The 22979-nt window shown below is 33.2% G+C and overlaps 1 protein-coding gene and 1 long non-coding RNA gene across 2 annotated transcripts; both read left to right on the top strand.

Annotated features, from left to right (window-relative positions):
* Nucleotides 1-350: 350 nt before the first annotated feature.
* On the top strand, nt 351-1406 carry LOC116131433. Its single transcript, XM_031417088.1, has one exon. It carries the CDS (start codon nt 351-353, stop codon nt 1404-1406), a length of 1056 nt encoding a protein of 351 aa, XP_031272948.1.
* A 20073-nt stretch (nt 1407-21479) lies between these two features.
* On the top strand, nt 21480-22217 carry LOC116131577. The gene is made up of 3 exons (XR_004128262.1): nt 21480-21519; nt 21724-21784; nt 22015-22217. It is a non-coding gene; the product is annotated as an uncharacterized LOC116131577 (long non-coding RNA).
* Nucleotides 22218-22979: the final 762 nt, after the last annotated feature.

Raw genomic sequence — 22979 nt, 5'->3', positions numbered from 1 at the left:
TAATCACTCGACTGATACACACAATCGTGAATGTGGAATATGAACCCTAACACAGAGAAAAAGAAATGACTCAATTCAACCCTAGCCACTGTTTATTTTTCTCTCTGCCCTGAAAACTGAAAGAACAGATGTTTATATATGGTTTGACTCTTTGAGTGATCCTGGCCGTTCAATCTGAAACGCATCCTGTGGTCTGAATTTGCCAAAGTTAATATGCCTAAAACGACGCCGTATTAGTATCCCTTAAACGACGCTGTTTCAGGCTTCCATATTTAACAGATTTAAATTGCGAACAATTTTTTTTTAAATATAGTTTTTCATCTGCATGCAGTTCGATTTCTATCTAGAAGATGGTAGCCAGGAAACCTTTCTCACAAGAAGTAGTGAAACTTTGGAACGAATGGGAAATTCGAGTGATTGTTTTATTGAGCCTCTTCTTACAAATCATCCTTGTCATATTTGGTTCCAGACGCAAATATACCAGAAATATTCAGATATTTCTCTTTGTTTGGTTAGCATACTTGACAGCAGACTGGGTGGCAACATTTGCTCTGGGAAACCTTGCTCGCAACCAAGTAGATCATGACAGTATGTCTTTCCAATCAAACAATATGCTACAGGCATTGTGGGCGCCATTTCTTCTCTTGCACGTTGGTGGCCCAGATACTATCACGGCGTACTTTTTAGAAGACAATGAGTTGTGGTTAAGGCACTTTCTTGGACTTGTCATCCAAGTTCTACTAGCAATCTATGTCATGATACGGTCTTGGAACAACAATACCGCGCTCAGATTTATAGCCATTCCAATGTTTATCATCGGTATTGTAAAGTGTGGAGAGAGGTGTTTGGTGCTTTGGTTTTCAAGCGCTCAGCAACTTAAAAATTCTTTGCGCTCATCTCATGACACTGGCCCAGATTTTGCTAAAGCACTGGAACTTATCCACCGTGGTGTTGAAGTAGATGTACCCGATGATGGACAGGATAACTCAGACCAAAAGAACGATCATTATCTTGTAATGGCTGATTTATTGTTCCAAAGATTTAGTTGTCTCTTCGCAGACCTAATTCTTGATCATTATGAACGAAAAAAGAGCTACTCCCTCATTCCCAAAGAGTCAGCAAAAGATGCCTGCAAATTGGTAGCGATTGAGCTTGGATTCATGTATGATGTGCTCTACACCAAGGCAAGCACAATTTATTCCGGATTCGGCATCTTTCTTCGATGCTTCTGCTTCTTCTCCCATGTTTCTGTATCAGTTGTCTTCTTAATCATCATCTTCATTACGGAAAAGCATGCCTATACGCTGATCGACATCTCCATAACTTCTGTACTCCTAATTGGGGCTATTTTTCTGGAGATTTATGCATTCATCATACTTCTTTTTTACGACTGGACGAAGCTTTGATTGTGCACACATAATTTTATTTCCAACGATACACCTGTTTGTTTGAAAGAATTGGATTTTCAATTCATTGATTTATCACTAAGGAATTACACCCTTTATATAGGGAGTATACGATCTCCGAAATCTCCTAATTATGTCAATTGTGGATTACACAATATTTTGTCTGACATAATTAGGAGATTACATAATCTCTAGAATATTCTGAGATCGTATACCTGACATAACTAAAAGATTACATAATATTCACTTGATTACAAAATATATATACAAAATATTATGAAAATCTTAACACTNAAGAAAAAAGAGGAAAAATAAAAAAGAAGTTTAAAAACAAACTCTCAACAAGCATAACAGGCAAGTTACGGTGGCACAGCAACTGCCGATCAGAGTCGTCGGAAATAGATCGGGTTTGACGTCAGCATGGTGGTGTTTTCTGGTGACTGAAGTTTGGAGGATTGGATTGATTGCAGTCGTTTTCTCCTTCTTGGATTGACGACGATGGGATGATTACTCACTGGTGATTTTTCCGATGGCTGCTCTACAATGAGAATTTTTTTTTAGAGATTAGAGAGTGGCTCTGATACCATGTTTGTTTGAAAGAATTGGATTTTCAATTCATTGATTTATCACTAAGGAATTACACCCTTTATATAGGAAGTATACGATCTCCGAAATCTCCTAATTATGTCAATTGTGGATTACACAATATTTTGTCTAACATAATTAGGAGATTACATAATCTCTAGAATATTCTGAGATCGTATACCTGACATAACTAAAAGATTACATAATATTCACTTGATTACAAAATATATATACAAAATATTATGAAAATCTTAACAACACCTTCTGATTTACATGACAGCAACAAAAGGTGGTCTGGATCCGTGTGTCAATATAACCTACTCAGTTTTTGTCTCCAAGACATATCAACCAAAACTGCTGGAGTTCAGAAATTAATCGGAGTTAAAGAAATGATAGAGAAGTACCAATATTTGACTTGGAAAGATGTCGAAATTGACTTGAAGGAATCGATCTTCAACCAACTCGTAGAGCAAGCCAAAGTAATTGAAGGTGATCGGTTTGATATCAAGTTATGCAAAACATTGTTGGCTCAGAGAGGTGATAATGTGCTTCAGAAAATGTATGGTCTTGATGAGTTGAATTGGAGCACAATTGAGGCAGAATTTGATCACAGCCTCATCCTTTGGCACATTGCTACCGATCTTTGTTATTATAGAGATCAACAGTGTTGTGGATTTGAAGAAGTTTCTCAACTATGCAACACTAGCAAATGCGTTTCAGATTACATGTTGTATCTTTTGGTAGTATGTCCAACCATGTTGCCCAAAGGGATTGGGGAGATCAGGTATAGAAAAACTTGTGCGGAAGCAATGAAATTTTTTAAACGGAAAAGACTTGAAACCTCTGGTGAAATAAGTAAAGCTTGTGAGTTATTATTTGAAGTGCGAACCGATGATTCACTGGAACAAATTAAGGGAGGTAGAAGCCTATCATTGTTATTTTATAGATGTAGACTTGCTAAGCAATTGCAAGAATTGGAATCCAATCTTGGTTGGAGCAAAGAAAAAAATGGAAAATGATAACTGAGGTATGGATAGCAATGTTGATTTATGCTGCAAGTCATTGTGGATGGAGACCGCATGGTCAACAACTTATGAATGGTAGAGAGTTACTCACTCTGTATGTCTTCTTATGGCACATCTTAGGCTAAGTGAACAATATCAAATTGATAAGCAACAGGCTCGGTTTCCAGTTCTTTGGAGGCGACGGCGGATGATTTTTGAGGCTGTACTAATATGCTGCTGTCAGTTACTTAACTGCAACTGTTAATCTTCGTTAATACTCTGTTAGTTTTACACTTGTAATGTAAAGTCAACGTTAGTTTTGCATTTCACCTGAAACAATGAATGAAGAAGTGTTCAGTTGCCACTTTTACTAAAATTTTCTATTTTTTTTCTCTCATGGTATCAGAACAAATGACTAATGTCAAGCCTGATTTTCCATCATTTTCTCAGCAACCAAACAGTCTTGAGAAAATGCAATAGAGTGAAACTTCTGTTGATGAATTGGAAAAATGACCAATTTACCCCTTTTTTTTCTATCACTCCACATAACTGAAATCAAATTAATTAATTAAATTGAAAACAAATAAATCAAATTTAAAAATAAAACCACCCCAAAAAATAGCCCCACCAGTAAACCAAGCCATCGCTGGCCACAAATTAATTAATTACTGGTTTCTGCATCTTCTTGGGAGGTTCTTTACTGTCATGGAAATCTAAGTGTCAAGTTACAGTTTCCAGGTCCTCATCTGAAACAGAATATCGTGCCATGGCTTCTACAGTTTGTGAGATTGTATGGCTTACTCAACTTTTGACTGATCTTGGCATTTCGGTTCACCAGCCCATTCCTCTCGGGTGTGACAGTCAATCAACCATCCATATTGCTTCTAATTCAATGTTTCATGAGCGTACCAAACATATTGACATTGATTGTCATATAGTTCGTACTAAAATCAAGAAAGACCTAGTACATCCTATTCACATTCCTACTCAAGAACAGCCTGTTGATTTGTTCACTAAGACTGTTGCTGGTCCTCTCCATCGCCATTTATTATCCAAGTTGGGAGTGCTTAACATTCATCACCCGCCAACTTGAGGGGGGTCTTGGTTTATTATTATTTTATTTTCTTGATGTATAGTATAATGCATGTTTTTGTTAGTAGTTGTATTATAGTTAATATAGTTGGGTATAGTTAAGAGCTTAGTTTAGTTGTTTAAAGTAGTTACTAGGGTTACTATTAACTATGGTTAATTAACCATGGTTACTGAAATGTAATAAGTGTGATACAGTTTGCAACTTTACTCTTTAGACTTGAATAATACAAAATGAGGTTTCTCTGTCTCTTCTCTCAAATAAGTTCGAATAAATATAATAGAAATTTAGTGGTCTATGATCAACAAGTAATAATTTAGAAGAACAACATTTATTACGACTAAAGGTGGAACAAATGGGCCGGGTTATGTGGGTCAACCCTAACCCGACCCGCATTAGAGAGGGTTCAACCCGCATGCAACCCTCAGGCGGGCCAGGTTGCTATATGGCAACCCGCCAACCCGACGAATTGCTATTTTGTTTGCATTAGCCAACCCAGCGGGTTGGCCCAAAAAGAATTAAAAAAATAAAAAATTAATTATTTTTTTTTCAAGTTTCTCTCATTTTTTTAATTCTTTTAATTAAACTATTATGATTGAACTCTTACAAATAATTTTACACAATAATATTAAACTATACTTCTAAATCATAAATATTAAAATGTATAAAACTTCGTAATATTTGATATATTATTTTTTTTTTATGGTACATAAAATATAAAAAAAAATGAATACTAAAGTTTTATTCTCAAATTTCCATGTCTTGTATAAAATATAATTAATTCTTCTGCTAAAATTTCATCAATTGAATGAATAAATCTAATTTTTCTTATATTACAATTTTATTGTATTAAAATTGAATTAATATTTGAAATGTTAACAAAAAAAAAAAAAAATTAATTTAATTATTGATATTTGAAAAGTTAACTAAAAACAATTACATTTATTCATTTATAAATTGTTAATTATTTATTTGAAAAGTTAAATAAATAAAACAAAATAAAATAAAAAAGTAAAAAAATAGGGCTAACCCGACCCGACCCATAGCCTAACCCGGCGGGTTAGGGTTGACGGGCCGCGCTGGGCTAACCATTTTCCCAAAAACGACGAGCCTAACCCGACCTATCTTTGTTGGCGGGCGGGTTAGGACCAATCTGCCTAATTAAGTAACCCATTGCAGGTTGGGTCGGGTCAGGCTGAACGAGTTACTTTTTCACCTCTAATTAGGACATTAATATCTCCTCAAAACAGCCTTCTTCAAATGTGAATTTGGTTTCATGACAAAATGTTATGGACATATTCTATGTGCTAATGGAGAGCATTAAAACTCATTCCCTTTAATCACATAAAGCCCAATTACGATTACAAAGCAAAAGCAGAATCCAACTCTCTCTCTCTCTCTCTCTCTCATTGATAGCAAAATAATTAAAGAGGTGGGTCCCCAATTTCATGTCATCATATCCTCTCGTGTGGCATTCATTTCTTCATTCTCATCTTTTATTTTGTACTTTCCCCATTTCGTACACTCTGTGTCCCGCTCTCCTCTCTTTTCGTTACTTAATTAATTAATTAATCGTAATTATATCTCTCTTATCCATTGTATTTGACACATTTTGATGTAACTTCTATTTTAGAAGGGTATTTGGTCTTTTTACGTTTTTGTCAAAAATATTTTTGAGAAACTATGTTTAAGGTAAATCTTAAAAGACAATATATCGAAATGGTCAAAAACATCATAGACAAAGATAATTTTGACTATTTCTATGAGTTTGATTAAATTATGTTCTAACAATCTTTTAAGGAAGAATCTCGTTATATACTATTCTAATTCTTTTTATGTTAACGGTAAATTTCTCTCTTTTATATAATTTATAAAAAAGTATATCGTAATTGTCTAAAATATCTTAGATAACCTTTAAAACCATTGAGTTTCTTTCTTTTATAAATATGTATGAAGAATACGATTTGATGGAGATTTCGAGAGCTAATAAGAAATAAACTAAATACAAATGGTAGCTAAAAAGGCTTAGTGTAGCAAATTTTGGCTTATTGGTTTAGTAAAATTGGAGACTTGTCCCTCTCTTCAACTTCGTACCACCTTTTATAAAAAATCTTGACCATATGTGGTTACTTGTACCTTAAGTTTAGGAATCATGGGGTATATTGATAAAAGATGTCCCCTTTTTCCTTGGCATTTAAACATATATAGTTAACTCAATAATCACAATTTCTCAAAATGTGCTAAGTTTTATTTATATGAAAAATTTGGCCATAAAATCTAATAACTTATCAATTATACCCTTAATGAAATAAAAAATTGTATAAGCATAATATATAACATTATACCATGCTAGACTATATAAGACTCAATAGTCTACCCATTTAACATTATAGTTTGACAGTGCAATTAAAACATATTACATGGTGCTAGACTGTTATTTTTTATTTAGGGCAATCAAATTAAGTTATATGATTTTATTATTAAATTTGTCTTTTAAAAAAAAAAATCTTGATATTTTAAAATTTAAAATTAGTAAAAATGACTATATATGAGAATCTCTCTTTTTCTTTCCCAACTTCCTTACTTTTAGGCTACATTTACTTTTCCTTCTGAGCCTGACTCTAGACTTTTGAGTTTCCCTTGGTCCACCTTCATGTACCATGACCTTTTCTTATTTGTCTTTAATTTGGGCCCTTAAGACTACTATTTTTCGTCCAACACAAAGTATAACTAAAATTATTTGTACATTTGAGCATTTAATGTGTGAATATTCAAATTTGCATTAAAAACTAAAATAAAATTGGTAAGAGTTAATATTCTATTAAATAAAAATCTTAATTTTGGGAGAAGCCTTATTAGAAACATTAATAAAATATAATAATGTTTATTTTAATAGCATTAAATTGAAATGAGGTCTTGATTTATGGGACGCCCAAAGTAATTGCTTCATGTGCCTATCTCTTTAACCAACCTGGATTCTATGCTACGTAAGCAGGGATTCTTTCCAAAAGATATAATATCAAGTTCTCTTACAATTTTAGTGAAAAATTTCTTGGATAAATATGTTTTAATGTGATTGGATGATTTTAAATTAGAAATAATTTAAATAGACTAAAGTAAATAATATGTCAAACATACAGGATTGCCACATTAATTTATAAATAATAGTTTGTATAATTAATTTGTATGGGTAACATTATTCATTTTTTTAACCCATCAAAAAATTAGATTGGCTTGGTTTGTGAAGTACACGAGAGTCTTTTAATTAATTAGTCCATTGCATAATAAATTTATTGATTTTTGCCAATAAACTGTAATATATAATGCTATCATAATTAGTGAAGTATTAATAAAATAAGATGATTGATTTTATTTAGCTGTTAGTTGGTTGTAGTTCGATCAGTAACTAGAAGAGGAAGGTCATGGACTTGTCCATAAGAAAAGTCATAAAACTTTGGAATGGATACGAATCTCATCTGATGAGTCTACCAAGCCTTTGTCTTCAGATCATCCTCATCGTATTTGGTTATCGGAGAAAATATTCAAAAAGAATTTGGATTAATCTTCTTGTTTGGTTAGCATACTTAGCAGCGGACTTGGTGGCAACAGTTGCCCTAGGCATCCTTTCGTGCAGCCTAGGCGATTCAGATCAAAATTCATTAAAATCAAACAACGAACTCCAAGCATTTTGGGGACCATTCCTTCTCTTGCATCTTGGTGGCCCAGATACTATAACGGCTTATTCCTTAGAAGATAATGAGTTGTGGTTAAGGCATTTGCTTGGGCTGGTTGTCCAAGTTGGAGTGGTGTTTTACATCTTCTTTCAATACTGGAAAACAATGCATTGACGTTTATAGCGATTCCAATGTTTATCACTGGAATTATCAAGAATGGAGAGAGGACTTTGGTGTTCAGGTCTTCAAGCGCCAAATAACTTAAAGACTCCTTGCGTCCAGCTCCTGACCTTGCTCCAGATTATGCTACAATCATAGGAGAAGAGCACAAAATTTACAAAATAGAGTCCAAAGTCATCGGCAATTGTAGATGTATCGCGTCAAATGCCAAAGGAAAATGATCTTGTTGAAGCTCATTTTCTGTTCAAGAGATTTATGAAAGAGAAGATACCTACTCCAGTATTCATAAGAAGTCCGCAAAAGAAGCCTTCAAATTGATAGCAATTGAGCTTGGATTCATGTACGATGTGCTCTACTCCAAGGCCACCATTATTTATTCCGAATTCGGTATCTTTCTTCGTTGTGTTTGCCTCTGCCTCATTTATCTTTATCATCTGTTCCTACACCACAGAAACCACCTGTTGACACTCAACATGAAGCGGACGTTTCTGAAGAGGATCATGATACCCCTCTTGTTCCCAACAAGAATGTTCACCCTACTACAACAAAAAAGACAGATCTAGCTACCCAAACAGAGAGTTCCCCTATTGTTGATGTCACCAAGGATGTTGCTGCTGCTACTGGTTCTCCTGTCAAGGATGCTGCTACCGTTGCTGCCTCTGATCAGATTGTGCAAGCCACTGGCAAAGAAGTGCCTACTGATGCGACCATCCAAGAAGGGCCAACTGATGAAAGCACACAAGAGGTGCCAACCAAAGTGGTCACCTCAGTTGCACCTCCTCTTGCTGACTCCACCCCTTCAGCTCAACCTCAAGTCACATCCCAACCAAAAAGATACACAAAATCAACTGTTGGCCGATTTTTCCCTGTTAGAAGATCAAATAGGCACAAGGGATGAAGAATTATGAACAAAGAAGGGGAGTAACAAACCTGAACAATTGTCTCAAAAACTCCCTGCCTCTACATATGATGTGGTGGTCACTCTGAGTCTAATCTTTGTTTTGTTTTATGTCTATTTTGTTTTTGTGAACCTCTTAAATTTCAGTAGTTAATATTCAGTTTTTAAATCACAGTTTTTTTCGTTTTTTTTTTTTTTTCTAATGATTGTTCCTTCATGTGCAGAGAACATTTTTTGTGTTTGTTGATTGTCTTATGTTTTATTTTTTAACTTTGTTTTAATTAGTTACTTAGGGGGAGTGTACTAATTAAGGAGGAGTATTTATGTTCTTGTTCATATCTCAGTTTTAGTACTCCATATTTTTTAATGAGATATTGATGTTTTACTGCTCTTTGGATGATTGATGACTTTTTAAGACAGGTTCATGTTAGATTTGTTTGTGCTATGTTCATAAGTTTGACAAAGGGGGAGATTGTAAGTCATTTGTCAACTTATGAACCTAGAGCGGTCACTCTCAATCCTCATATGATTATCTTACTTTGTTCTAGCATAATAAATTTTATATAAACTTCCAGTTTGATCACCTTGTGCTTAAGGTGACCACCTTCTCTTATGTTGATTATTTGCAGTTTCAGATGATCACCTCATATCTGACAGTTTTATTTGAGTTACACGTATTATGCTTCTAGAATGCATGAGCTATAATATTCTCTTTTGAGATATTAGTGTGTTCCATAACACTTGTCAAAATTATATTCAATACGCTGAAAGGTTGATATTCTCTTTGATAGGTGGCATCTTGATATTGGATTGAACTTTTATAAAGGTAAATTCAATAAAGGGATGCTTGCCACATGTCCTTGCAATGGCCAGCTGTTTTCCTATATAAACTCTTCTCCATTGTACTTTTTCCTAAGCTTCATATCTCTCTGAAAAGTTCACTGAATTTTCTCTGATTATTTTACTTTCTTTTTGTTAGGTTTCTATGCTTAGGTAAAACTTTAAAATACCTCTCTCAAAGTTCCCAAAACACGTCCATACTCATCTTGAGATGCTGAAGCATGTTGAGCTTCCTCCACTGAAATGCGTCTTCATTTCTAATCCTTGAGATTAGCTCAAGGGTAACCATGTTGGTTGTTTATTCTTGTAAGCTCACTATGGTTGTACATTGTTTAACCAAAGAGTAGAGATTGAAGCATTGCAAAACAGGGGCATTTTGGCAACTGAGGCTTATTCTCTGACTTTGTAATTGAACTATAAAGTAAACCTAGTGGATTAGTTTCATTCTAGACTTGGTCTCATGGATGTAGGCATTTTGCTGAACCATGTAAAAATCTTGCGTGTTTTACCTTATGTTCTTGTTATTGCTTTATGTTTATGTTTAATGAGCTCTTAAAATCAACAAGACAACAATTTCCACTTAAGTTTTAAATCACTTGGTAAATTTAAAACTTTCATTTAATATATATATATATCGATATATCGATATAGAGAGAGAGAGAGAGAGAGAGAGAGAGAGAGAGAGAGTTTTGGATTATTTTCAAATGCTAAATTAAATGGGTATGATAAAATATGAGGTGCGCTTGACTCCTTACCCAATAAGGCCTTGTTGAATGGAAGGATTTCCCTTTCTTATAAACCAGTAGGCTTAAGCGTGACTAGTCGGTGTGGGACTCCAACACTCCCCCTCACGGTCAAGCTCATATGTTGGGTCATGTCTATTGATAAAGGTAGTTGCTGGCTCAAACTCCTCACCCGCTGGTCAAGCACTCAACTTAACTGAACCTGGCTCTGATACTAAGATAGAATTTGAGGTGGGCATGACTCCTCACCCAATAAGGCCTTGTTGAATGGAAGGATTACCCCCTCTTATAAATTAGTAGGCTTGAGTGTGTCTAGTTGGTGTGGGACTCCAACCTGGCTCTGATACCATGATAGAATTTGAGGTAGGCCTAACTCCTCACCCAAAAAGGCCTTATTAGATGAGGAGTCAAACCCACCTCAAATTCTATCAGATATGAATTAGAAATTGTTTTATATTTGTTTTTTGGAGCATGAATTGGAAAGTTGGTGTATATTTTTTATTCGAACAAGTATTCAAAAGTTATTCGAATGCTTAATCGAACAATTTCAAATGGTGATTTTGTGTTCGTTCGAGTTTGAACATAATTTCAAACAACCCATTATGCTTATCGAACAATTTTCGAATGGGGGTGTTCATTCGTGTTCGGTTCGTTAATTTGCAGCCCTACCTATTTGAAGAAGCCATTACTGAACTTTAACTACTACGAGGAGATTGCAATAACACAATTTGAGAAAACAACCACAATTTAGGCTAGATCGCGGTAACAGTCAAAATTTTCAACTGGCCAAGTTTGGGATTTTTTTTTTTTTTTTTTTAAATACATATATTGTTTTGATTTTTAATTTAGTTGATTTTTTTTTTCAAAAATCTTGTGAAAATAAGTTGTACCTAATTGTAGGTTATTACGGTTCAAGTTAATAGTTAAAAATAAGTAGAGGGGATCTTTATTATAGTTTCTAAAGTTCTTGGGGTCAAGTAGCTTCCTAAGCTTTCGGGGAGTGTATACTGTATAGTAATTACCCTTCATGTTATATGATTTTATTAACATTGTCTTCTTGTCTCTTGTAATATGTATAGTCATTTGGCTTTCCTTATTTTACTTATCTGGTGTTCTTATTTTATTTTATTTATTTATTTGTTTTTTAAATATGCATTGTTTTAAGATTAACATTGATTATTGCATGACAAATGAGACCTTATATTTTTTTACAAAAAACGAGACTTTATATAATAATATAAATTTTTGATGCCGGTTTATAACACACTCTTGGTCAATGGTCCAATGCTATTCAATGACTTAGAATTTGTTACTTACCCGAAAAAAGACTTAGAATTTGTTATCTTGCCAGCAATGTTCTGAAAACCGGATCGGGAATCGACTCGGTCAGAGTTTCGGTTTCCGGTTTTCACGGTTAGACCGGTCCGACCGGTCGGTCCGACCGCTGACATCAGCGAAACACGATAAAAATTAAAAAAAAAATTAAAAATCCAGATTTTTATGTAACGAAAATCTAAAACCCGTCCAACCAACTCTACAATAATAATAATAAAACCATCCAAGTTTGATAGTTAATGACTTAATGTTTACAAATTCAATCCTCAAAGTCTAAAGTTTCAAACATCATCAAAGGCATTACAAAATAATATCACGACTGTAGTGTAGTAGACCAGCCACGGCAAGGAAGAAGCAGAGTAGCAGACGAGCGATGATTGAAGAGGTTGAAGACTTGAAGGCTGAAGCTGAAAATTGAAGGAGATTGCGAATGGAGGAGGACTGGACTGGAGCCTGAAGAGGTTATTGAAGAGGAGGAGATCGCGATGATTGAAGAGGTTGAAGACTTGAAGAGTGAAGACTTGAAGGCTGAAGCTGAAGCTTGAAGGAGATCCGAGATCGTGAATGGAGGAGGAGGACGGGACTGGAGAGTAGAGATCACGAATGGCAAAGGCAAACCAAAAAGAAAACTGAAAAAGCAAACCAAAAAGCAAACGCAAATTTCAATTTAGTAAAGTGGCAGACACTAATGCAAAAGAAATACAAAATGGATTAAAAAAATGGGGGTTTGACCGTTTGACTTTAACTTTTTAAATTTTTTTCACATTTTTAAATTTTACTTAGTGGACCGGATTTTGTTTCTAACCGGTTGCCCGTCGGTTTACTACAGTAAAACGGTCCAACCGCGGTTTAAAACGATCTAACTTAAAAATCCGGGTTTTTAATTTTTTTAAACAAAAAATCTTAGCGAAACCCGGTCGGACCGGTTCGCCCGCCCGGTCCGGTCCGGTTTTTCAGAACATTGCTTGCCAGTACAAATAGAGCTAATCACACATATTTTCCATGAGGTTTTAACATTTACAGGTTAATACAAACACCACGCTCCTTTAACTTCTATTAAGGTTTTTTCATCTAACCCCCTACAACATTAAGAATAAACATTTTGCCCCCTAATTAGCCACTCCGCCTTCAGTTTTTGGTGATAGTTAACTAAGAGCATGGCAAAAATAGACATTTTATGTTAAAGTACATCAAAGGTCTATTTAAAAAATAAAACAATTTATTAAAAACACGTGTTTACTTTAGCCATATTATTTTTTTATCCATGTAATTTAATTAAAAAAATTAATATGTTTTTTTTTTAAAAAGGCATACAATTTATTAAAACATGTACTGATATTTCTTTTTAACATTTATTTGTAAACTAAAAAAAAATTAAATTTTAAAGATTGATATATTTTTAAACTTTTTTGTAAACTAATAAATGCAAGATTATATATATATACTTTTTAAAAGACTTTTTTTTTTTTTTCAACTTGAAATATATAAATACACTCTTTAAAAGACTTTTTCCAAACACCACAACCAACACCCCCCCCCCCCCCAAAAAAAAAAAAAAAAAAATTGTTGTCAAAAACTTTTTATTTTTTATTTTTTATTTTTATTGTATCTTTTGCTATATATCAGTTCAAAAAATTTCTGCAAGTGTTTGAATAAATTATGTTATGTCTTGTTGGAAAATATAATAATAAAAGTTTAATCTTTTCTCATAAACTAATATATGAGAATTTTTAAAGTTTTTGAAATGTATGAAAATTTCTACTTCACTTTTCTTGTACAAATAATAAAACCTTTTTTCTTTTTATAAATTTATTAATAAAGCATATCTTTACGTTTACGTTTACATATCCTTATTAAACTCTATTCGAAGAAACGATACCAAATTAAACTTCGAAGTTGGTATGTAAAATTGCACAAATTTGTTTATCTGTTACCAATATCCTTAATTAATTGTTACTTAATTTGTCTTCCTAATCAATTTAATAATTATAATTTATCTATCATAATAGTATTACTTATACTACGTACGTACTATAATAAAAAATTAAAATACCACTATAGTATAATTATTTATACTGACATAAGAAAAATTGAAGTAAAAAATTTATTATACTAAAAGCAATTATGAAGTTTTCGGTGAACGACGTTTGAGTAAAGTTAAACCAACATGAAGTTTGCATAGATTCCTCCCTTCAATCTTCGGACTTGGATTAAACGCTAATATGAGTTATTCTTTACCATTATTCTGAAGTATGAATCCATTCTCACTCATTCCACAAGTCACACATGTTATTTATGAATTAAATTCCATCCCCGTCGAACAAGTTATTCTTTAGACATTTTACATTATATATTCAACTTACTTCTCTGAAGCCAGCATTGTCTCCTGCTTCTCTTCTATAAAAAAATAAATCTCCAAAGTCAATTCCTAAAAAATTGCATCCAAGATCAAGCGAAATAGAAATCCAAGTTCTTAACTGTGAAACTGAAAAACTAAAAGAGAGAAAATTGAAAAATGCGTGAATCTTTTCTTATTATTCTCAGAGAAATACATTTGTTTATATACAGAGGAAGAGAGAAGAAACTGATGTTAAGAGTAAAACTCAGCTAGACGATAAGCTAAAGAGTAAAGTTTTCTTCTTTTCTCAAAACGACGCCGTTCTCTCTTTTGTAGATTTGCAGTTTTACGAAACTGCCCTCTTTTCAGTCTGGCTAACATTAACAAGGTGCAACTTTTCTCACACTTTATTATTATTATTATTATTTTATATCTCTCTGTAAAGTGAGTTTGTACATTCGTAATTTTTATTATCATCTTGTATTGTGGAATTATTGGATCTCTTTTATTTGCACTTCTCTTTTTATTTCTAGTCCTCTTTATAGTAGTCTTTAATTAACTTTGGAATTATCAATTTATCCCTATCTACCAAACACATTTTTATAAAAAATTTGCATTCCTTGTTTAATATATATATGCCTCCCTGTTATATTGTTCATGTATATGCTTCAGATCTTTATTGATTTTAGTTATTTTGTTAAAGAGCTTCGACAATGAATCTTTTTTTGTTATTTGGCTGCAACTTATCCTCTTATTCATTAATATTTATTATCATCTTGTATCTTGGAATTATCAATTGGATCTATTTTATTTGCACTAGTACTTGTTTCTACTGTGCTAAGGTGGTTAACAATGCACTCCCTAAAATTCATAAAACTAACACTTGACACCCCACAAACTTTAAAAACTACAATGGAGACACCCTCCTGTTAGTTTTAGTCATGAACAAAATCAAAATTCGATTTAACCTAAAACAAAGAACTTAGCTGCAGAGTAGTTTTCTAGAGAAATGATTTTCATTACTTAAGAATAGTAAAACAGTACTACACTTATATACAAGATTATTAAGCTTAATCAACTTACTTACTAATTATCTTTTTAACTAACTTTTAGTAACTAATAACACCTTTGACTTTACAAAGCTGACTCAACAACATATTTGGCTTGACACTTGCTCATGTTGACTCCAAATTAGCCTTAGGAGCAAGATCATCTTTATACTCAACAGGCCCCTTTATGCTTAAGATTGATGAAGTTACGCCTAGCCTGTTCCTCAACTTACAAAAGCGATTAGCAAATAGTGGTTTTGTTAAACAATCTACAGTTTGAAATTCAGAAGACACAAATTGGACTTTTAGCTTATTGAATGCCATCGTCCCTCTAACATAGTGGACATCTATTTCAATATGTTTTGTCTTGCTGTCAAACACAGGATTAGAAGCTAATGCACATGTTCCCAAGTTATCACACCACACCACTGTTATTCTTGCTATTTTAATATGAAGTTCTTTAAATAGGTTATGTATCCAAGCTACCTCAGTTGAAACCTAAGCTAGAGCTCTATACTCAACTTTCGTAGATGACAAAGCTACCATCTTTTGCTTCTTTGAACTCTTGGATACGATTTCCAGCAAAATATACATAATAGCCAAAAGTTGATTTTTTGTCAAAGATATTTCCTGCCCAATATACACTTGCATAGCTCTCTACTACAAGAAGTTTAGTGCTTAATGAAAAATGTAAACCATGATTTAAAGTTAATCTATCTTAGCACTCTCTTAACAACTTGCCATTGATTTTTTGTGGGAGCTTGTAGGAATTGACTTAATTTGTTTACAACATATGACAAATCTGGCCTGGTCATTATCAAATATTGTAGAGCTCTTATTATGCTTCTGTACAACATAGGTTGCTAAAAAGTTTCACTGTCATGAGGAGCAAGTTTTTTTCCTACCACCATTGGTGTTGCAGAAGATTTGGAGTCAACCATTTGAGTCTTTTAGCAAATCAAATGTATACTTAGATTGTGTAAGAATTATCCCACTACTGTTCCCAATAGCTTCAAAGCCAATGAAATAATGTAGATATCCCAACTCTTTCAAAGCAAATTTAGTATTTAAGTCTAACACAATCTGACTTATTAGCTAAGTAACACTTCCCGTCAGTTTTATGTCATCAACATATACTAACACATATACTACTATTGTAGCTTCCTTATAGTAGAATAGACTAATGTCAAAAGTAGAGTTAAGAATCATCTTAAAAGGTGACATATCATTCAAAACATTAGTAGGCAATTTGAGATCTTCTCAAACCCATCATCATCAAGGGCTTTATAGATGGTAAAGAAAGCTTTCTTGTCTCTCTTTCTTGAATCCTTCAAAGTGTACTTTTGTGCTTGGGATATGAAAACCTCATCTTTAGGCTCCTTATAACCTTTCTTCATAATCTTCCACGTGTCTTGCAACCTGAGCAGCGCCTTCATCTTGATGCTCCACTTGTCATAGTTGCTTTGGTTGAGAACTGGAACTTGGACGGGAAATATCCCACTTGCCATCTTCAAGATCTTTATGGCTTTAATACCACTTTGTTGGAAAAGAAGCTTTTAGCTCAAGGCTAATTAGTAGGAATTTGGGAAGAGTAAGTGTTGTGGAAGAGGGGATTACTATTACTTCTCAAATTTGGCTAGTATGAAATGGCTAGGCGTCACTCCCTTTTATAGTTCTTAAAGGAGTCTTCTACACTGCAACTTCTAACGACCATCTAGTCTAATTAATAAATATCAGCTACTAGGGGTGTTCAAAAGCGGTTAACCGAACCGGTTAACCGCTTTTCTAAATCGAACCGGATTTTTGGTTTGGGAAAATTTCCAAACCGAAACCGAACTGATTTTAGGGAAAATCGGTTTTTTGGTTAACCGAAAAAACGGTTAACCGTTTTAAAAAAAGCGGTTAACCGGTTTTCCCTTTTTTTTTTTTTTAATTTTGTCCTAAATTAAATTGTAAATATAGACAATACATTGGGAACTAAGAAAAAAAAATTGGGTTGGGACTTTAGATGGAGTGAATTAGGGATTTATTTTAGTTTAGGTTATTATTTATTTATTTAATATATATATTTGAAAAACCGGTTTAGAAAATCGGTTTTCGGTTAACCGTTTCTAATTTCTCCCGAACCGAAAATTCGGTTTTTTGAAATTTTCAAACCGTAACCGAACCGTTTTTTCGGTTAGGTTTTTGCATTTTTTTGAACACCCCTATCAGCTACTACTTTCCACAATTAATAGTTACCTAACAACTTTCAAATAAATGAGATATTTTTACGAGATCTTTCTAATTACAAGACCTATTATTTGAGCTAAATACTTGGGCCAAATATGGGTTTTACATTAGGCTTAGGAAGAAATATTAAACTAGAAATCTATATGGGTTTAACCAATCAAGTTTAATATTCAACAGGAAACTGTAATCCAAAGCTGCCAAATTGAGACAAATTTTGTGATACATAGGCCAGTGGGAACTAATTTTGAGCACCACAAGTTTGAGAAGAATTTTGAGAGCCATGCTGAGAAGTATTATTCGTGGATATTTGATATGACATATCAAATCGATGACAGCATTGCAATGCTATATGTCCACTCTTGCCACAAACTTGACACATAACCTTGTTCTTTGTATAACCTTTGCCACGACCTTGTCCTCTACCAACACCAATATTGAAGTTTTGATTGAAACTAGGATTAAAACCAGAAAAATTACCAGATGGAAACTATTGTGACTGAAATTGAGGTTAGGAACCCTTATAAAACTCTTGAGGACCAACTATTGAAGAAGCATTAGGAGTATTAGAAGCTTACCTTCCTTGAAAATTCTTAGCTGAAGCCAAAAATGCAATGACCTCGTGTAACCTTGCATACACTGTAAGTTACTTCTCCAATCGCATCTCATGTTTGTGAAAGAAAAATTGAGCCAAGTAAACAAGAAATGATCCGCCTTTTTCCAGCTGAAATGGTTAGAATTAGGTTTCTTTATCACCTCTGGAGATTCCTCTGTCTTGATAGCTGAGAAAAGTAACGGACATGGCTTCGTTCTTGTAACAATTCCATCCAATACATAAGCTTATAGTGTTGGTAGAATCTGAGATCGCTTGTAATTGTAATTTTTATTAGTCAGTTTGACAGAGATTGTTAGGCTAGAGATGATAAAATTGAAGTCACTGTTGAAGAAGAATTAGGTTTAGCAGAAATTGAGAAACTTGGAGAATTGAAAGTTCGATTTTCCATTGACGCAAGTCTAAAGCTTTGATACCATGAACGAAATCAGAATTCGATTCAACCTAGAATAGATAACTTAGCTGAAGAAGAAAGGAAAATAGAGGAAGAAATCGGGAGAAAAATTAGATGCAGAGTAGTTTTCACACACACACATATAACAAATATGTATAAATAAACTGAAAAATATAAACAAAATAATTTTTTTTTTAAATTTTGAAAATGTATCTAATAAAATTGTTCTTATCTATTATTTTGATACAAAAAGAAATTTGGTTTTAACAATTTCTTTTGATTAAATAAAATTTCTGTTGAGGTTCCTTCCAAAAAAAAAAAAATTAGTTTTAATTTTACTCCACTTGCTTGAATACTTATCCGGGGGCAACTCCCTCTCTCTCTTTATTTATTCATTTTTTATGTTATTGAGTTAATTTAGAGCGCTTATACTATCTTTAATATTCAGTTCTCTATTATTTTTACTATCATCTTATAGTATAGCTGATACATAATCTTGTATAGTATAATGGAAGAATTCAGATTAATACAGTTCACTTTAATATCAACTAGATTTTTTCTCATGTTATTAAAGATATAATATCTTAGTTTTTATATTTTCTAAGATTGTAACAGAGCCCTGTTGCTTTTTTGTCTAGAATAGAATTCTTGAATCCTCTCAATTTTTATTCCCTGATCCTCAATCTCTTATGTGAAACTTTGTTTTCATCAGCCAAATTTTCATTCTTAGTTTAGAATTCTATTAATTGACACATTGTCTTGTTTATAGAAGTTGTGTTGTGTACATCATCTTCTCTAATCAAAGCATATTTTCTTTTGTTTTTTGGTTATGATTTTATCCTGAGTTCAACTTTGAAAGATGTAATTTTTATTCTATTTTCTATTCAATCAAACATCACTTTAAACTTAATTATTCACATACATATAACAACTGATCTAATCATTACATTTAATTATAACCAATTTTTTTTAAATATAGTTTTTCATCTGCATGCAGTTCCATTTCTATCTAGAAGATGATAGCCATGAAACCTTTTTCACAAGAAGTAATGGAACTTTGGAACGAATGGGAAATTCGGGTGATGGTTGTATTGAGCCTCTTCTTACAAGTCATCCTTGTCATATTTGGTTCCAGACGAAAATATACCAGAAATATTCAGATATTTCTACTTGTTTGGTCAGCATACTTGACAGCAGACTGGGTGGCAACATTTGCTCTGGGAAACCTTGCTCGCAACCAAGTGGATCATGATAGTATGTCTTTCCAATCAAACAATATGCTACAGGCATTGTGGGCGCCAATTCTTCTCTTGCACCTTGGTGGCCCAGACTATCACGGCGTACTCTTTAGAAGACAATGAGTTGTGGTTAAGGCACTTACTTGGACTTGTCATCCAAGTTCTACTAGCAATTTATGTCATGATACGGTCTTGGAACAACAATGCCGCCCTCAGATTTATAGCTATTCCAATGTTTATCACTGGAATTGTAAAGTATGGAGAGAGGAGTTTGGTGCTTTGGTTTTCAAGCGCTCAGAAACATAAAAATTCTTTGCGCTCATCTCTTGATCATGGACAGGACAACTCAAAGCAAAAGAACAATCGTCTTGTTGTGGCTGATATATTGTTCAAAAGATTTAGGTGTCTATTCACAGACCTAATTCTTGATCATCATGAACGAAAAAAGAGCTACTCCCTCATTCACGAAAAGTCAGCAGAAGATGTCTTCATATTGGTAGCGGTTGAGCTTGGATTCATGTATGATGTGCTCTACACCAAGGCAAGCATAATCTATTCCGGATTCGGCATCTTTCTTCGATGCTTCTGCTTCTTCTCCCATGTTTCTGTATCGGTTCTCTTCTTAATCATCATCTTCGTTATGGAAAAGCATGCCTATTCGCTGATCGACATCACCGTAACTTGTGTACTCCCAGCTGGGGCAATTTTTCTGGAGATTTATGCGTTCATCATACTTCTTTTTTCCGACCGGACGAAGCTTTGGCTGTGCAGAAATAATTTTATTTCCAAGGATACACCTGATGATTTACATGACAGCAACAAAAGGTGGTCTGGATCTGTGGGTCAATATAACCTATTCAGTTTTTGTCTCCAAGACATATCAACCAAAACTGCTGGAGTTCAGAAATTTTTCGGAGTTAAAGAAATGATAGATAAGTACCAATATTTGTCTTGGAATGATATCAAAATTGACTTGAAGGAATCGATCTTCAGCCAACTCGTAGAGAAAGCCAAAAGAATTGAAGGTGATCGTTTCGATATCAAGTTATGCAAAGAATTGTTGTCTCAGAGAGGTGATAATGTGCTTCAGAAAATGTACAGTCTTGGTGTATTGAATTGGAGCACAACTGAGGTAGAATTTGATCATAGCCTCCTTCTTTAGCACATTGCTACGAATCTTTGTGATTATGATGATAACATTGCTACGAATCATGATTCTATTATTGAAAAAGTTTCTCAACGCAATATTAGCAAATGCGTTTCAGATTACATGTTTTATCTTTCGGTTGTATGTCCAATCATGTTGCCCAAAGGGATTGGGGAGATCAGGTATAGAGAAACTTGTGCGGAGGCTATGGACTTATTTAAAGCAAAAAAGGTCAAAAACTTTGATCACATAAGTAAAGCTTGTGAGTCATTTCTTCAAAAGGAAACCGATGATTCAAGGGAAAAAACTAAGGGAATTAGAAGCCTATCATTGTTATTTCATGGATGTAAACTTGCTAAGCAATTGCAAGAATTGGAAGTCAAGCTTGGTTGGACCAAAGAAAAAAAATGGAAAATAATAAGTGAGGTATGGATAGAAATGTTGACTTATGCTGCAAGTCATTGTGGATGGAGACTGCATGGTCAACAACTTATGAATGGTGGAGAGTTACTCACTCACATATGTCTTCTTATGGCACATCTCGGTTTAAGTGAACAATATCAAATTCAAAAGCAAGAGATTCGATACTTTGAACCCTTCAACATATATCGTGAAAAGAGTTTTCTAGAAAGACTACTATAGCGGATTCGTAGCGAGGTTGAGATGTGGTGCAATCGCCATTTTCGCCATGGCCTTGTTTTAAGGCCGGGCTATAATGACTTTATACAAATGCGGTGGCTGAAACCTAGAAACTCGGTAACTCTACAGAATTATTATGATATGGTTTACTTTTTAAAAACATTTGTAATATCATAATTATTTTGTATTACGAATCAATTTAATTTCATTCTCTTGTACATATATTTCTAAATGTTACTATGGACTAAATGGAAACATATATTTTCCTGATGAATTAATTTGATTTGGTCATTTTTTAAGACGCTTTTGCTGTTTATGTAGGAACTAAATGTTGGCGTCTAATGAATGAGGAACCAACAGAAGATGAGGAGTCAAGTAAGTAGTAAGTAATCAGATGATCTAAAAACTTATACTAATTATTATTTGATAATAACTCAATATTGATATTTGGATCTAACACAAGTGATTGATGAAATGTGACTAGAATAACCAAATTATAGATGAGACTGGATGTGGTGAATGATTTGTTTCGCTTTTACGTATTTTTATTTATTTTAGCAATTACGTTTATTAGTTAGTAATATTTTGTATAAACTATCCTGTAAATTGCAGCCTGGAGATTTCAAGCTGGTGTTTCATGCATTGGGTGGATCTACATTTGTTCATATTATTCAAACTTGGACTGGATTTATAATTTAAGTCATATTTACACGTACATAAGAAGAAACTAAAGTTCAGATGAAATTAGCAAATTCATATATGAATTAAGATGACTGTAATAACCTTTTCAAGATGTTTGGAGAGGTACAATATATTATTATGTATATATTATCATTTTAATGTGAGTGCTTTGCAATGCAGTTTAAACAAAGAATTTTAACTACAGGAGAAAAAGAAATCATACAAAAGTAAAATCGAATATATACCATGCCATTCTAAAGCATCTTTAAAGAAGATAATCCCTTTAAATTAACTTTAGATTATGAATTAATAATATTTTATAATGACCATTCTGTTTGTTGAAGGATTTTTTTTTTTTTCTTAATATATGTTGTTATGTCATCTTCAATTACATGATTGGTGAGTTATTAGTGATATTATCTGTTTTGGGCCCACAAACTAGGTTACTAATTAACTTGTACGGTTTTGTCTTGAAAAAACATTTTTGGGTTTTTGAGGGTGTTTTTGTGCTATATAAGCGACCAAAGTCTTTATCTCTTAACCAATGTAAGAGTTTGACATCAACAACATAAATTAATAAAACAGAGGAAAAAAACAGTTCCATTTTTTTTTTTTTTTTAACAGAAGAGATTATTATAATATAAAACTTTTCAATCAGGATATATTTATGGCTTTGTTCTTCTAATTACATTTCGATTTCATTGTTTAACATAAGTTTATTATCAAGTTGATATAATTTAATATTTTCATTAAATATAATAGAAATTTAGTGGTCTATGCATGGTAATCAGCAAGTAATAATTTAGAACAACAACATTTATTAAGACATTAATATCTCCTCAAAATGAAACACCTCAATGCATAATACGTACAACGGCTATTAAATTTGAAATATC

This window comes from Pistacia vera, unplaced genomic scaffold (genome assembly GCF_008641045.1).
Source record: "Pistacia vera cultivar Batoury unplaced genomic scaffold, PisVer_v2 Contig107, whole genome shotgun sequence".
Lineage (NCBI taxonomy): Eukaryota > Viridiplantae > Streptophyta > Magnoliopsida > Sapindales > Anacardiaceae > Pistacia > Pistacia vera.
The sequence above is the reverse complement of the archived record's forward strand: the minus strand, read 5'-3'. Positions and strand labels throughout refer to the sequence as shown.

What these genes read in the sequence shown, in the direction of transcription:
- LOC116131433 (XM_031417088.1), top strand. Translation starts at nt 351, where the DNA reads ATGGTAGCCAGGAAACCTTTCTCACAAGAAGTAGTGAAACTTTGGAAC.